General features: G+C 44.3%; 1 protein-coding gene across 1 annotated transcript in view; it reads right to left on the minus strand.

Annotated features, from left to right (window-relative positions):
* Positions 1 to 4,767: 4,767 nt before the first annotated feature.
* RRAGC (Ras related GTP binding C) overlaps positions 4,768 to 17,050 on the minus strand; it is a 35,966-nt gene continuing 23,683 nt past the window's right edge. The window contains exons 4-7 of the mRNA XM_075336068.1: positions 14,483 to 14,597; positions 12,574 to 12,716; positions 11,776 to 11,924; positions 4,768 to 7,611 (exon numbers count right to left, since the gene is read on the minus strand). Of these exons, the coding sequence (XP_075192183.1) occupies positions 7,460 to 7,611; positions 11,776 to 11,924; positions 12,574 to 12,716; positions 14,483 to 14,597 (559 nt within the window). The 3' untranslated portion in view covers positions 4,768 to 7,459. The remainder of the gene's footprint in view (positions 7,612 to 11,775; positions 11,925 to 12,573; positions 12,717 to 14,482; positions 14,598 to 17,050) is intronic.

The raw sequence follows: 17,050 nt of genomic DNA on the forward strand, positions 1-17,050 counted from the left end.
GCTCCATCCATCTCCCCATCAATTTTAACAATCTTCCCTGTCCCTGCTGAAGAAAAGCAGGCCCAAAACATGATGCTGCCACTACCATGTTTGATAGTGGGAATGGTGTGTTCAGGGTGATGAGCTGTGTTGCTTTTACGCCAAACATATCATTTGGCATTGTGCCCAAAAAGTTCAATTTTGGTTTCATTTGGTTTTCATCCAGAGCACCTTCTTCCACACGTTTGGTGTGTCTCCCAGGTAGCTTGTGGCAAACTTTAAACGACACTTTAACCAGGACTTGGTAGATTTGCAGTGGTATGACACTTCTTCCATTTCAATATGATCGCTTGCACAGTGCTCCTTGGGATGTTTAAAGTTGTGGAGATTTTTTTGCAACCAAATCCAGCTTTAAAGTTCTCCACAACAGTATCACGGACCTGCCTGTTGTGTTCCTTAAGGCCACATCTAACTAAGCGACATCGGTGCTGAGTCACGATTTTTGTGACGCAACAGCGATCTTGCTAGCGATGTCACGGTGTGTGACATCCAGCAACGACCTGGCCCCTGCTCGGAGGTTGCCAGTCGTTGCTGAATGTCCTGGACCAATTTTTGGTCATTACTCTTCCGCTGTGAAGCACACATCGCTGTGTTTGACAGCGAGAGAGCAACGATCTGAATGTGCAGGGAGCCGGCTTCTGCGGACGCTGGTAACCAAGGTACACATCGGGTAACCAAGTAAAGCGCTTTGCTTAGTTACCCGATATTTACCTTGGTTACCAGCGTCCACAGTCTCCCTGCTCCCATTGCTTATAGTTACCCGATGTGTACCTTGGCTAAGTGCTTTGCTTAGTAACCCAATGTGTAGTATGGTTACCAAGCACAGCGTCGTTACACGAGTCGCTGGTGGCTGATCTCTGATTGCTGTGGAGAACTGCCTGATTGACAGCTCACCAGCGACGCTCCAGCGATCCCTGCCAGGTCAGATCGCTGGTGGGATCGCTGGAGCGTCGCTAAGTGTGACGGTACCTTTAGTCTTCATGATGTAATCTGCGCTTTAAACAGAACAGAGACTATCACAGAGCAGGTGCATTTATACAGAGACTTGATTACACACAGGTGGCTTATATTTATCATCATCAGTCATTTAGGAGAACATTGAGATCTTCAATGAACTTCTGGAGTGAGTTTGCTGCACTGAAAGTAAAGGGGCCAAATAATATTGCACGCCCCAATTTTAAGTTTATTCTTTTTTTACAAAAGTTTAAAACAAGCAATTTATTTCGTTCAACTTCACAATTGTGTCCCACAAAGGAAGAATGGGCAAGAATTTCAGTCTCTCGATGTGCAAAACTGATAGAGACATACCCCAAGCGACTTGCAGCTGTAATCACAGCAAAAGGTGGCGCTACAAAGTATTAACATAAAGGAGATGAATAATATTGCACGCCCCAATTTTCAGTTATTTATTTTTTTATAAAAGTATAAAATAAGCAATAAATTTCGTTCAACTTCACAATTGTGTCCCACTTGTTGTTGATTCTTCACCATAACATTAACATTTTTATTTTTATGTTTAAAGCCTGAAATGTGGGGAAAAGGTTGAAAAATTCAAAGGGGGCCGAATACTTTCGCAAGGCACTGTAGCACTCTGGGTCCCTGAAGTAAGGGTGTAAAAATAAATTGGAAAAAGTTGCATAGGGGCCCACATATTTTGATATCCATCGCAAATAAATCAGACAGATGGAGTCTGCAGCCCCCAGCTGTGTGGATTCTCTTGGCTGTGTATCAAAATGCAAGGAACCCCATGTGGCTTTTTATAATTTAAACAAAAAAAAAATTGCATGCAGTCAACCCGAATTTTGATACGTAGCCAAGATAAAGCAAACAGCTGGGGGCTGGAATTCTCAGGTGGTGTGGGCCTGCAGTTGCCCCATAATTAAATGCACCAATCCTGGCCCATCCCCATTGCCCTGGAGAAGTGGCAAGCGTGGTGATATATGGGGTTAATGACAGCTTTGATTTGTCAAAAAAAAATAAAAATATTGAGATGACTATCTATCATCAAGCCTGAGGTTAGTAATGGGTAGGGGTTTATTAATCATGCAAGCAAAAAGAAATAAGCGCAAAATACAGACAAAAATCCTTTAAAAACAAACACCCTCTTTCTTCGATTTAATAACCCCAAAAACACCACTGCAGGACTGATGCAATCCACACGATGATCCTGACTCCGCTACATCTTGAGGTCGCAGTGCAAGGTCACATTAAAAAAGTGAACAATCACTGCAGCCTGTGGGACACACTAAAGGAGCCATAGCTGCTAGCGGTGCCGTAGTGAGTTCACCTGAAGTCACACCTGGCCGTTCCCACGGTACCCCAGCTGTGACCTCAGGTGAACTCAATGCCAGATTACCGGATTAGGCCATGTGTGCACAGAGTGCATTTGTTTACAGACATTTCTGCACCAAATCTGCATCTCCTGGCAGAAAAATGCTCCAAAACCACATTCCATTTTTATGCCAAGAGATGCAGATCTGCTACAGAAATGTCTGCAACCACTCAACATACATAGTCAAATCCGGTAATCTGGCATGGAGTTCAATCAGTTCACCTGAAGTCACAGCTAGGGTTCCCATGGTACCCCAGCTGTGTCCTGAGATGAACGCAATCCAAAATTACCGAAATGCGTGCGCATGCTTGTAATCCAGCATTAGGTTCAATGCTGCCAGATAATCAAATTTGAGTTCAATGAATTCACCTCAGGTCACAGCTGGGGTACCATGTGAACTGACAGCTGTGAACTCAATCCCAGATCACCGGAATGCGTATGCCTTCCGTCAAGGAGGTCAAGGCAGCCGATTATTGACTTCAATGGTGCCTGGAAATCAGGGAACCATTTGACGTCAATAATCCAGTAATCTAGGACCATTTAAATCAATCCCGGATTTCCAGATTTAGGTTCAATGGGTTTACCTCAGGTGAGTTCAGTACAGTTGAAGTACCATGGGAACAGCCAGCTGTGATCTCAGGTGAACTCAGTGAGGTCAATGCTCTCACGGCTCAGTGTGTCCTTGACGCAGCAGTGATCGGGCACATTTTCAAATGTGACTACATACTGCAACTTCATGATGTAGCAGAGTCGGGATCGCCATGGGACGTCGTGGTGTGGATTATGTCAGACCAGGGGGAGTTTTGAGGCGTTATATTAGAAAAAGAGGGTGTTTTTTTTTTCTTCTTCTGCATTTTGCTTTTATTTCTTTCTACTTCTGGGGGGGGGAATGTCTCAGATCCATCCCATTAATAATCTCTGGCTTGAGAACAGCTGTGATTTTTTTGACAAATCACAGTTGTCATTAATCCCTTATATCACCCAGATTGCCACTGCTCCAGGGCAATCAGGATGTGCCAGGTAAGCGTCAGGATTGGCGCACCTAATAAATACTCCAATTCTGGGGCGGCTGCTATTTTTAGGCTGCTGAGGGGCTAATAACCATAAGCCTCCCCAGTCTGAGAATACCAGCCCCCAGCTGTCAGCTTTATCTTGTCTTGGGTATCAAAAAATTGGGGGATCGATCAAAATTATCTATTTAAACATGTTGCTGCCTGTTTTGATACACAGCCAATTTGAAGCACAAAGCTGGGGGCAGAAGCCTCCAGCTGTCTGCTTTATCTGAGCTAGGTAAAATACGGGAGACTCCATTTTTTTTTCCCAATGATTTTTTCATTTATACACTTCACTTCTGAGACACAGACAGCTAGAGTGAGGGCAACCAATTACAAATGCCGGCAGTCGGACTGCAACCAGAGGGTGGGCGAAGGAAGCCATGCATACTCATGAGATTTAAGGAGTGGACCTGGAAGAAGTGCAACAGATGCACGGAAACTCGGTAGCTATGATTGTTCTGCTTTAATCCCAATTTTGCTTCCTTTTTTTATCCGTGTGGCCAAACACAAAAACTGTAACAAGGACTTCCCTGAGAAGTCTGTGTTCTGTATCCATGCATCGACACTAGGTGTCCAGTACGGACCTAGATTATAGTTAGAGTCCACCAATCACAATCTGGGAGTCCACAGGATACTGCCTATAGGACAGGAAACCACTGAGGAATGGTGTGAGATTTTGCCTTTACGTGTAAACAGGTTTTCAATCCGTGGAGGTGGAACCTCTCTTACGTTGCCGTCATGGGTGAATGGAAAACTCACCAAAAACTCATCATGGTAACAACCTGAATAGGCTTGATATATCCACAGCACCTGCAGGCCCAGCAACGAACATAGCAAAAGTTATCACTTTAGCCCAGAGTGGCAGCCATAAGCGTGTTAAAGGGACACCATCATAACAAGGCACATGCTTAGAAGTAGTAGCTGCTTAAACCGTTTATATCATACTGGATGAGGCAAGCAGTGTTTGGGGGTTTTTTTTAACAGTTTATGATGGTTGAAGTCTAGAAGTCTCGAAAACATGGCCAAAAGGTGAACTGAAGGCATCACTTTGAAGATTAATAAAGCAGAGACTGGCAAATTTAAAAATTTATTATTTTTGTTTTACCATTTTTACATCAATTAAAGATCAAAATTTGAAGAAAAAAAAAAAAAATAATATATAATGATAGTGTCCCTTTAAGTGAGTCACTTAACCACCAGAGGGTGGCAAATATACATAACTAGTAGAAAAACAAGGCAATGTGAATACCGGACTTCTTCCAAGGATACGTAAATGCGCTCTGTAACGGATCTGGTTACACTAAAAGGGGTGAAGGCTGGATGAGGTCTGGGAATAGTAAGTTCTGCCATGAGTAAATAGGTTTATTGATAACCCTTGTTATACATTATTCAATGAAACAAAGTATAAATATATAAGCTTTCCCCCCCCCCCACAACATTTTCTGTTGACTTTCATTCTGGTCCATATTCACCAAAAATCACTGATAATTTGTAGAATGCACGCTTGTCAACCACACAGAGTAAAAGAAATCCATATACAGACGAAGAAGTTACAGTGGCACTTTGTTACATAATGATCCAGCAAGAAAGGGCCTTTGGTACAGCAAGAGGTGCAACGTTATGGAATAACCACCATACTAGAATACACCAGAGGATTGAAGAAAGCAGAAAAGAAGAGTAAATCCGAGTTATAAATGACAAAGAAAAACATATAGAATGATGTGTGGATTATTGGATTTGTGATTAATGAAAAGTAGTGTTACTGAATAAAGGGTTAACGGTTACCAATAAGATAATCAGTGTGCTTAACAACATTTACAGCATGAGTCCCATATACCAAACAGAATTCATCAGTGCATATGACAGAATCATCAACCTCATTAGCTTAGCAGGAAAGGGCATAGCCACCTATAAAAGGGTCCCACAAGAGCAGTTTTTCATACTGGTTTATTTCTTTAAAAGATTTTTTAAGAAAACATGTTAATATTGCAATTTGTATAATAAGTAATGGCTTGACTACTGCCAAGAGGCTTTCCACTTCCTGAGCAGTCACAGTGCCACCTGCTGACAAGCCAAGACTAGAGTAGAGCGAGTACTTAACTATTTATACTCACTATACTCATAACGAGTACTGTAATACTCGTGTATTCATTCCGAATAGCATGTGCAATGCAAGTCAATGGGAAAAACTCGCAAAGTAACGAGTAACCCGAATTCCGCACCATTTGCCTCTCGCACAAATAGTACGGCATTCGGATTTTTCGTTACATTGCGAGTTTATCTTCATTTACTTGCATTGCACATGCTATTCGGAACGAATACGTGAGTATTAGATAGGTACTGGCTCAACTCTAGCCAAGACCAACAAACATCGCATTCGTCGGCTCATACACAAAAGCACTGGCATGAAACAAAAAAAGAAGGTGCCAAAGATTCCTGTCAGTACTCAAGCCACACTTCTCTCTTAGGGTACTTTCACACTTGCGTTTATTTCCTTCCGTTACAATCCGCCCTTTTGGGAAACAGCGGAATCCGTTAACGGATTCCGCTGTTTCCCATAGACTTGTATGGGTGACGGATTGTACCAAAAGGACCTGCGTTGCTTTCGCTGGGCGACGCTCCGTTGCTTCCGCCCAGCGGGAGGAAGGCAGCATGTAACGTTATTTTGAGCAGCGGAATCCTCTGGATTCCACTGCACATGCTCTTTTTTTTTTTTTTAAATCAAACTTTATTTTGGCTCGCGGTGGCCGAACGTTCAGCTGAGCGCCCGCCCGCCGGCATGCCCGGGCGCCGGCAAGTGACAGCGCTCAGCTGATCACCCGGCGGCCGGCTGCAGGGAGCGATCAGCTGATCACCCGGCGGCAGGGAGCGATCAGCTGATCACCCGGCGGCCGGCTACTGGGAGCGATCAGCTGACCGTTTACAATAGTCTGCCGCTGGTAAAACTGTAAAAAAAAAAAAAATCAAAACGAATTGCGTTGTTTTGCAGCATCCGTTGTATCCGTTGTGCCACTATATGCAACACATCCGTTGCATCCGTTACACAGCGCAATGCAACGGATACCGTTCAACGCAAGTGTGAAAGTACCCTTAGGTGAAGAAACTCTTAAAACATCTCCATGTAGTTGAAGAATCAGTGCGGTTATTAGCAGCTCAATATAATCCGCCTACAACTAAATCACAGAAAGCAATATTTCATATAGTAAATAACAAACCTGTCAAATTCATGACCAATATGGCACCCTATGCTTACTGTGCGCTTTATTACACAACAAACCATGTAAATCATAAGAAATTTTTTATATAGGCACCTGCCCAAAAAAAGGCATTTGGAATTAAGCTGAAGAACTGCAGATTTAAAGATTATCTGACGTTGCGTATAGAGGTGTGCTCCTGACTAAGCACAATACAGTGAAACACTACTGAAATAGATTCCCAGCTATTATTTCCAATTGTCTCTAAGAAGCAAAGTGTGCTCCTCCCATGTTTATGAGCATTTCTTCAGAAGATCCTCCTCGCATGAGGTTACAGGATGACGCATGTCTCTGCAATACGAGGAATCACATGATGCAGACGGAGCAGGAGGGCACCTCCTTCTGGAATGTTTTGAGGTCCTGAGGCTGTTGTGTTCTGTGAACCAGACGACCCCGGGTGAGTATTTTGTGATTCCCATGTTTGATAATAATGGCAATAGAACAGCAATGGAGTCAGCATTACAAAAAAATATTAATTAACTGGGTGAGATGACATGCGGCTTCTCACATGCACACACTGTTTTTGATATTTACCAGAAGAAAACAAATCCAAACCAAAAAAAAAATGATCCTATTCAAATGGAAAAAAGGGTTGAATCGTGGCGGCAACGCAAATATGTCACTATGATCAGACGCTTAAAGGATGGTGCACAGCAGACCATGGAAATCCACAAGGTTTCTTCTGGCTGTAGGATCCTGTATTTCTTGCACTGGCCTTGCACTCCATGTGGTGGGCAGAGCACTTGGGCTATTGGTTGCCAAGTTCACTAGCTTTTAGTTTAGACGGCGTTTGCAGGTGTGCCGTTGTGAGTCACTGCATTGAGATTTGGACTGCTGGCTTGCTGGCTGAAGGTCCGATGGGTGGAAGCCCCCACTTCAAAAACTTCATGGATGGCTTTTCGAAAGCAGTGAAAATTGTAGTCTATTAATCCTGCAAAAGAAATCAAAATATGTATCACTAACGTCTGAAAGGAGACTATTTTATAAACTCTCCTTATTAAAAAATGTTCTCAGGCCAAATGATTTTCAACTGCAGTTTCTGCCTAAAATTAGATTAAAAGAAGTGATCGCCATCTAGATTCCAGTGCTGAGCAGATTCTATACGATTAAAGGGGTTGTCCGGGCATAGATATTTGATGACCCATCTACAGGTTAGCTATCAATAACAGATCGGTGTGGTTCCCCCACTGATCAGTTTGATTATTTTTTTTGCTCTTGATGGCTATCAGCTCCATTCAAAGTGTATCTGTCATGGCTGGAGGTAGAAGCTATACCAGTCATAAAGGACAACACACAGGAAGAGGGAAGGCATGCCTTCCCTAGGTAGGGAATGGGAAAGTGGTGACCCCTGATAACCTGCAGCTCACCCTTACTGGCCTCGCAGACTCTATACAGGTTCTGCACCTGTCACTGAGCTGGAATACCTGGGGCCCCATTTCACCCTAGCAAATGAGCCCTAAGTAGGGATGAGTATGAGCTCTTCGTCAACACCACTATCACTAATGGAGGACACAAGGGAACAACCATACAGGGGGGAAACACAACCGCTATCACCAGATAGCAATGACAACACTTATCTGAGCTGTACCAACCACAGCAGTCTGGAGCATCAGAACAACATGACTTCTCCACAGCTCAGTCAGGAACAAACTATAAACCGCACCCACATATCCCCAGAGTGAGGTTTATAAAGGAAGTCTAAGGCTGGTAACAGAGGAAAAAACTGACAAATTCCCAGGGTCTTCGAGTTCGCTGCTGTAGAAACAGGGAACCGTCACGATAACACGTGCTGCTAATCTCTGGGATTTTCTAACACTCGCTGCCACAGGATTGTCAACCAGCCTTGACACATCTGTGACCGTAGCGCCTGCTTCCAGCAACTGGAATACAGCTTTTAGGCAAAATATAAGCTATGCTGCAGTATCAAGGAACTGGTGCTACGCCTCTGAACAAAGCTGCTGAGTGCAGCTCCATTCACAGTAATTACATCTGTTTGCCGCCATAAAAAAAAAAAAATAAATAAATAAAATAAAATAAAATAAAACAGCAGACTGGTGAAGCCATCAAGTGTCAGACCCCTACCGATCTCCTACTGATGACCAATTCAGCTATTAAATAACAGATCTTGGACAACCCCTTAAGGAGTGTAACCTCATAATATGTTATCACACAATGATGTCTAATCTAAGGCCAGCATAGTATAGGGATGGGTCTGCTTACTAAGCCAAAAATAAATGGCACACAAATATTATAACAATAATACACACAGTGTATACTCCGCAGTATTCATCTAATGATCTCTCCCCCATATTGTCTGCCATATTGCCATGTATGCAGATACACAATCGTCAGCACCAATCTCCGCTCAGAAGATGTCCTCATTAGTGTTGAGTGGACCCAGACTGTAAACGTCCGGATCCACGCGGTTTCAGCGCTATCTCCGGGCTGGACCTGGACGCGGGATTCCGGGTGAACGATCCGGAATCGTCAATTAATAAAAATGAAAGCAAATAAATGAGCATTTCATACTTACCGAGACTCGGTGTCATGGCGGCATACTGCTTCCAGGTCGCGCATTCACTTCCTGTGCGGTGCACGCAATCACACAGCTTTCCATGTTTTCCCCGCCAACCGTCTGTCCTCCCAGCTGTGATTGGTTGCAGGCTGACGCACCCCCCTGCCTGTGACAGCTCTGCCGCGGTCATCGCTTATCGCGGCTCAGTAATAGGCTGCACTCAGAGCGGGCAGTCTTCTCTATAGCTGCTCGCTCTGAGATGTAGCAGTGCTGGATGTGTCAGCGTGGGACCTCATTTGGATTACGTCGGAGCTGCAGGGTGTTTGGGCTTAATAAAGAGGTGAAGCAGGGTGTGTTTTGTACTTTATTTCAAATAAAGGATTGTTCTATGTGTCTATGTTTATTTACTGTCACTTACAGGTTTGTGTGATGCAGGTATCTGATAGACGTCTGTGCCATCACAAACCTAGGGTTTAGTAGCAGCTGTGTGCCGCTATTAACGCCTGCTATTACCCTGACTGGCACCGCATCACGCCTCCGGGAAGAGCCGGTATCGCGCACCGGTATTGTCACATCTAATAAATGAGGCAATACTGGGCGGCTGCGGGCTGAGGATATACCAGCACCCAGGCGGCGTTATCATGGCTGGGGATGAAAACTGGTGGGACAGCACGTCGGTTTTTTTTTATTTATTAAAAAAAAAAAAAAAGCAAGCGTTTTTTTTCTACACCGCAGTCACACTTGTGAGGAACTCCCGCGAGTCTGACATCACAGGACAGATGCAAACTTCTGTAAGGTGCGTGCATGCATTTCTAGGTACATGCACGCTCATGTTCAGACAGCAGCAGGCTGTGGCGGGTGATGTCAGACCCGCACGAGTCTGACAGCGCATCACCGGCACTGCTGCACGCTTCTCACAGGAGTGTGCATGTGTTTCTAGGTACATGCACGCTCTTGGTCAGACAGCAGCAGGCTGAGATTATGCCAGCCCCCCAGCCGGCGTGATCATGGCTGGGGATGAAAATTGGGGGGGGGGGGGGGGGGGGGGGACTGCACGTCGGGTTTGTGCGCCTCCTGACAAAAAAAAACGCGTCAAAAATTGTGGAAAAATAACCGCGGCAAAAAAATTGCACCAAAACACCGCGTTTTTTTGCCAGGAGGTGTAGATTGGATGCAGGAATATGGTATAAAAATTTCAGCACAAAATCTGCATCTCTTGGCCAAAAAAACAGATTTTTCTGCTAGGAGATGCAGGTCTGTGAACTCAGTGACCTCCACCTGAGGTCAGGTTACCTGCGATCACAGATGAAGGACCGTGGGAATCTCCAGCTGTGACCGCAAATTACCCGAGTTACATCACCGCTCAATGCGCAGCTCATTCATTCTCTGGAGCTCACAGAGAGCGGTCAGTCATGCCGCTCTCTGTGATATTCAGATGAAGCAGAGCTGAAGCGGCGTGGGACCTCATGTGGATTACGTCGGAGCTGCAGGGTGTTTGGGCTTAATAAAGTGGTGAAGGCGGGATGTTTGTATTTTATTCCAAATAAAGGTTTGTTCTCTGTGTCAGAGGTTTGTGTGATGCAGGTATCTGATAGATGCCTGTGCCATCACAAACCTAGGGTTTAGTAGCAGCCGTGTGCCGCTATTAATCCCTGCTATTACCCTGATTGGCACCGCATCACGCCTCCGGGAAGAGCCGGTATCGCACACCAGTATTGTCACATCTAATAGATGCGGCAATACTGGGCGGCTGCGGGCTGAGGATATACCAGCCCCCGGCTGGCGTTATCTTGGCTGGGGATGAAAATTAGGGGGAACCGCACGTTTTGTTTTTTTTTTTACTTTCACCAGAATCACACATGCGAAGGACTCACGTGAGTCTGCCATGGCAGCACCAGGCAAAGCCTCGCACGTGTGACTCTGGGCACTGGATACACAGCACAGATACAGCGCGACAGAACTGTGCTGCCAAGTGCCGAGTGTTGGTCAGTTTACGGTGGTAAAAATAAACAGACTGTACTGCTCTCCCGGCCCACCGGCTGTCCTGGCGCCTGTGATTGGTTGCAGTTAGCTGACACGCTGCCACTCAGGGTGGGGTCGCATCTAGCTGCAACCAACACGCGCCGGTGGGCAAGGAAAACAATGAATATTGAATTGTCGGCTCCGGAAGGTAACAGCGTGACCCGGAAGGAGTGTGCCGCCATGACAGCGCCTCGGTGAGTATGCCGCGCTCGCTCCTAGCCCCGTAGCCCCTCCGCAAACGTTTATAACATCCGGATTCCGGTCCCCATTGACTTATATGGGCACCGGATTCCGGAGCAGATCGGACTCTTTTTTTTTTTCTTTTTAATCTGAAAGTGATCCGCCGGTACCGGATTATTGGCCGTCCGATCAACTCTAGTCCTCATGAATACACCAGACTAAAACTATGTATCTACTGTATTATTGGATCAGTCCTAATAAAAAGGTCTCCATATAGGTCTGTCTTCTTGAGAAAATATTCATTATATTTAAAAGACAAGAGCTTAACTTTAGCTTTCAGGTCGGGTTAGTTGGAGGTCTCCTCTACAAGAAGCTTACCTTTCCTCTCAAAGCTTTCTTCCCTAAGAATACAGACAAGAGACAGAAATTTTGTAACTTCTTTTAAATAGAGGACAGTTGTGTTGTTGAGCTTGATAATGGCCATGGACTCTTTGTCATATGCAGTTCCGTTACATTCGGCATGCAGGCTGTGCAGATAAAAAGAAAACGTTTTACGTGAATGCAAGAATATGAGCGCGACTGTACATGGAGATAGGTCCCACTGACAACAGGCCTACCTTTCCTCCAAAATCCTAGTGTAACCAACACCATCCTCTGTCCTGTATGTATGCCATATACAATGCCTCCATAAATATGGTCCGCCTAATGCGGCGCTGTACAAAACCCAACAAATGGGTGTGTGGCCAAGGGGGGCAACTTTTACCACTGGTGGATGTCAGGACATTGCAGTAACTACCAACCTTGCTCTATTCTGACTAAGGGTAGTACAACCTTGGAGCCAGACACATACACAGCATGTGACATTGTTTGTTTTGTCGCCTGTTCCTATGTGGTCTTAGTGGCCTAACTGACTTATTAAAGCGTCCTGATCTGCTGCTGTACTTTATGAGAGATATATATAAATAACTTCTGACATTTCTACTGGGTTTTTCCCACTGACCTTAATGTACCTGACCTCATGTACTTGAAAAAGGGTCATGTTGTCCAATTCAACAACAGTGCTCATTTTAGATTTCCAATACAGATCTGATAAAAACTAAAATGGAGCTTTTTCCCCAAAGAGTTTTTATACCTGAAGGTTCAAATGGGGCATTAAGGCACTGCATATATATTTACCTGTATATACACGATACATCTATTACAACATCTATCATGTCACAGCACAGCTCATAGGACTGCATATCTACAGGAGAACTGTCTGTTGCAATATAGATCTTGCTGACCACATCAAATAAGAACGCCTTCTCAATGCCAGAATTCTGCAAGACAAAAAGGAGAGAGGTAAGCTTTGTATACATACTTGGTGGGCTCAACTTGAGTGCCAAGCATAAAAGGGAAGTCAATGGGAAGCTCAAGCATTTTTAAACTTGGATGCGCAATCGAGTAACGAGCACGTTTACTCATCACTATTAAAATACCCATAATATACTGGAAAGATGTTAATGAACATATGCCCCCTAAAAAGGTTTTCCATCAGTGTCCACATACTTCTGCTAGAATATACAGAAATATATGCCGCACTTCTGTGACTTTAGAAATCGGCTTTTGCCAATACTTTTTTGGTTCAAATTTCAAAAGAATCTATATTTTGATGCACACCAGCAATCACTATGGGAATCAATGGAGAAGGACAAATCAGCAATGGCTTGCGGTGTCGCAGGAGCAGGCTACAGTGGCAGGTGAGGTTAACATGTGTGCTGCTGTTAAAGACAATGAATATTCACTGCTTACCGTGCCCATCATCCCATCCACCTATTGACACTGAGGCCGGCGCAGAGAGGTGGGCGAGATTATGGGCATGGGGAACAGTGAATATTCATTTTATTTTATAGCGGGCACGTGTTCGCCCCAATTACTGGCGTCCTGCAGTGGCTGGGGTGATGGTGTGCTCACTAATAAAGAAATTAATATTCACTGCCCCCCCATAACAGTGCATCATGACCATATTTTTTGCTTGACATTTTTTCCCCTATTGTTCTCCTCTAAAACTTAAGTGCGACTTATGATTTGGTTTGTCCTAGTCTGAAAATATGGTAAACAGAAAAAACAAAGAACTAGGTAGACTTGCTTAGGACTAATATTTCAGTTCATATTTCGGGGTTGTCGGACTTCAGATTTATTGCAAACGCCCTGCGCTCGGACTCACAGACAAGTCGAGTATCTTATATGGAAGTCCCAGCAAAGGATCACAATAGGGCCAGCCCTTTTCCACAATTCTAAGAATATGATAGTAGTTTTATATGCATCTTTTAGTAGGACAGCTCTGCATGCCTGAGAAGGGTCATTTAGGGTCACTTACAAAGCAGCCAGAAATCACATGTCATAAGTAAACCAGCAATGCATGACCTGGCAGAACATTCAGAAACGGCACTTTAACCAATTGTCTCGTGTTCAGGAGACGATTTATGGCATCCGAAATTTGCCATACTTTAAATACTGGTATCACCGTTACAACAGAAGGAGTAAAAAAAAAAATAAAATACATAATAAATAATAATAATAAAAAATAGAAATATAAAATTCTAAAATAGCCACAGTGGCCATTGGGAAAATGGCAAGATTTTTAATTTTGCTGTTTAATACAGGGGGGGGGGGGGGGGGGGAGAGTGAACGTTGGCCGCTCACTGCTGCTGGCACCGCCCTAGTGACTGGAACAGACGCTGCAGAGAAAATATAACAATTAGAATATTAAGATATATAAAGCCAAAAGTAATAGAAACTAGTGATGCGATATGCCATCACTTGGGGGAGTATGAAGTTTTTATTACATGGGTTTTAATAGCGGTTTATAAAAGTTATGTGCACACACACGAGTGTATACAAATATGATAGTGTAGCAATGTGGATGTAACTTTGCATTACAAGCAAGAGGAGTTACAAATCAGAAAATCTACTGTGAGAGCCAAGTTCGCCAAGTCTGGCTTTGCTTAAATGTTGCTGAGTGCACCTCCGTAATGATTTCTTTTAGATACCCAGAGATACGCATGTGCAGAAGGCCAAAACCAGAATAAAAAAATATACTCACAGATATAAAAATGTTTAGCAGGTTTTCTAGTGTTGGCAATTGTGGAATAAGTTTCTGCACAACTTTGCTGAAAGCTTCAAATATTGAGTGGTCATAAATACTTGTCAGATAGAAGCTGGAGGAAAAGGAAAAAAAAAACCCATTAGATCATGGTTCATTATCTCAGCGAGACCACCAAAAGGAGTATCCAAGACAAAACAGGAGCTGCAAGTAAACAGTAAGGTCATACAAAACAGTCACAATAGCTGAGGAATGTGTTATTAGCATGTCCACATTCTGAACGCACCTATTAAAAAGAAAAAAAAAATATATAAATATATATCCCTATCTTGGCGTCACATGCTAAGGCAGACATAGGTCAGTCTCTATCCGCTCTTTTTTTACACTCTTGCCCTCCAGCCCTTGGAAGCAAGGCCCAAGTCAGTTTTTCAACTCCAATCCTCAAGACCCACCAACAGATCATGATTTCAGGTTTTCCTCAATCAGGTTTTTAGGATTTCCTTAAATGTTGCACAGGTTGTGGAATTATTCCCTGTCTAATATTGAGGGGAAACCTGAAAACATGATCTGTTGGTGAGTCCTGAGGACTGGGGTTGAGAATCCCTGCCCTAGGTCTTCTGGGATATTGAACCATGTCCCTTGCTCCTCGCCAAATCTTTCTCACTGGCCCTGTGCGGCTCCAGTCCAATTCCAAGCACTCTTCTACTCCTGTAGAGCTCAATCCTTGGTGCTCGCGGCAGCCACTTGCTCTCTATTTTTTCCGACAATCTTTTATCAACCGACTAGCATTTCCCATGGACCCCACTGACTTATGCGGCCGCACCGCTTCCTTCCAGTCTCCCTGGTACAGCATTCCCAGTATTTCTACAGGGCTTGGACTCCAATTTAGACCCCAGCTTCTGTGGTGGCCTAACCAGTTCCATGCCCATTCAATATCTGATCTGCAGAAAGTCTTCTCTTTGGCAGGTGACGAATTCAGGGCGATTATCAAAACCCTTGCACTGTAAGGCCCTGTGCGCACTTGCCGGGTTTTGCCGCGGATTTGCTGCATGTTTCGCTGCAGGAAATGTTCATAACATCTCTACAGTGATTCACCAGCAAATCCTATGGGAAAAAAAAAAAGAAATCCTGTGCGCACTAAGCGGAATTTGACAGCTGCATGTTTTGCTGCAGGATTCCCGCAGCAAAAACAATTGCATGTCACTTTTCCGCATGTCGCTGCGGGATTTCACTCCATTGACTGCAATGTAATCGTGAAATCCCGCAGGGAATAACGCAGGAAGCAAATTCTGTGCGGTTCATTGCGTTTTCCTGCGTTATTCCACGGTTTACCTGCGGTAATGTACATCGCTGCCTGCGGTTTGCAGGGAAATAATGTCATTATGCCAGGAAGAGGAAGTGGAGCAGAGGAAACACGCACATATCACACACACACAGACACAGACATAGACCACACACACACACAGACACAGACATATAGAATACACATAAAAAGGAAACGGAAATATAGAAGAAGAAAAAAAAAAAAGAAAAAAAAAAAAAACACAAAACACGTGGGCTCCGCTGTATTTTTTACCTCCCAGCCAAGGTAAGCACACAGCGGCGGCCCGGTATTCTCAGGCTGGGGAGGGCGAGGGGCAGGGTTAATGTCCCCTGCCTCCCTCCCCCCTCCCGCGGCCGAGAATATCAGCCGCAGCTGCCCCGGGACTGTCGCATGCATTATGCGACAGTACCGGAGTGTCCCCGGCTCTTCTTGTTGCCGTGATGCAGTGGGAATCAAGGTAATGTAAGGAGTTAATGGCGGCAGATCGCCGCCACTAAGTCAAGGCTTGATCATGGCAGCGTCTATGTGACAGCTGACATGATCAACCCATAAGTAAAGTGAAAAAAAAAACACACACACACACACCGAAAAATCCTTTAATTTTAAATAAAACACAAAAAAGCTCCTGGTTCACCCCTTTATTAACCCCCCCACCCCCGAAACACATCGCTCCGGCGTAATCCACATCCTCCGATGCTTGCATCCAGCCGCGACTGACACACAGTGCTGAATGCAGCCTCGCAACGAGACAGCAGAGGTAACCACAGGGCATTTCCCACAGCCGGTAATGTGAACTCACATTACCGCTCGGGAGAAATGCAGCATGTGCTCACAGGCACTCTCTATCTATCTATTCTTCTGTCTATTTCTCTATCTATCTCAGAATGAAATGACTTTTTTTTTTTTTCAATGTGCTTTATTGCATTGAATGCAATAAAAGCGCTGCAAAACCGCGACAATACTGCGAACAATACCGCGGTAAAACCGCAGCAAACGCATGTGGTTTTCGGGTGCGGTTTGCCGCTTTTTTTACCGCGGGTGCGGTAATTTTTCAATGCCTGCGGAATTTTCTTGAGAAAATTCCATTTTCCAGTGCGCACAAAGCCTAAAGGGAAACTTTCCTACCAAGGCATAGCTGTTCATTGTCCCAATGTGTTTATAAATATACCAAAATCCATTAAGAGATTGTGGAAAATAATGAATAAAATATTTTTTTTTTTCCTCATCCCCAGCACCCGTTCATA

The sequence above is a fragment of the Anomaloglossus baeobatrachus genome, chromosome 2 (genome assembly GCF_048569485.1).
Source record: "Anomaloglossus baeobatrachus isolate aAnoBae1 chromosome 2, aAnoBae1.hap1, whole genome shotgun sequence".
NCBI classification, from domain to species: domain Eukaryota; kingdom Metazoa; phylum Chordata; class Amphibia; order Anura; family Aromobatidae; genus Anomaloglossus; species Anomaloglossus baeobatrachus.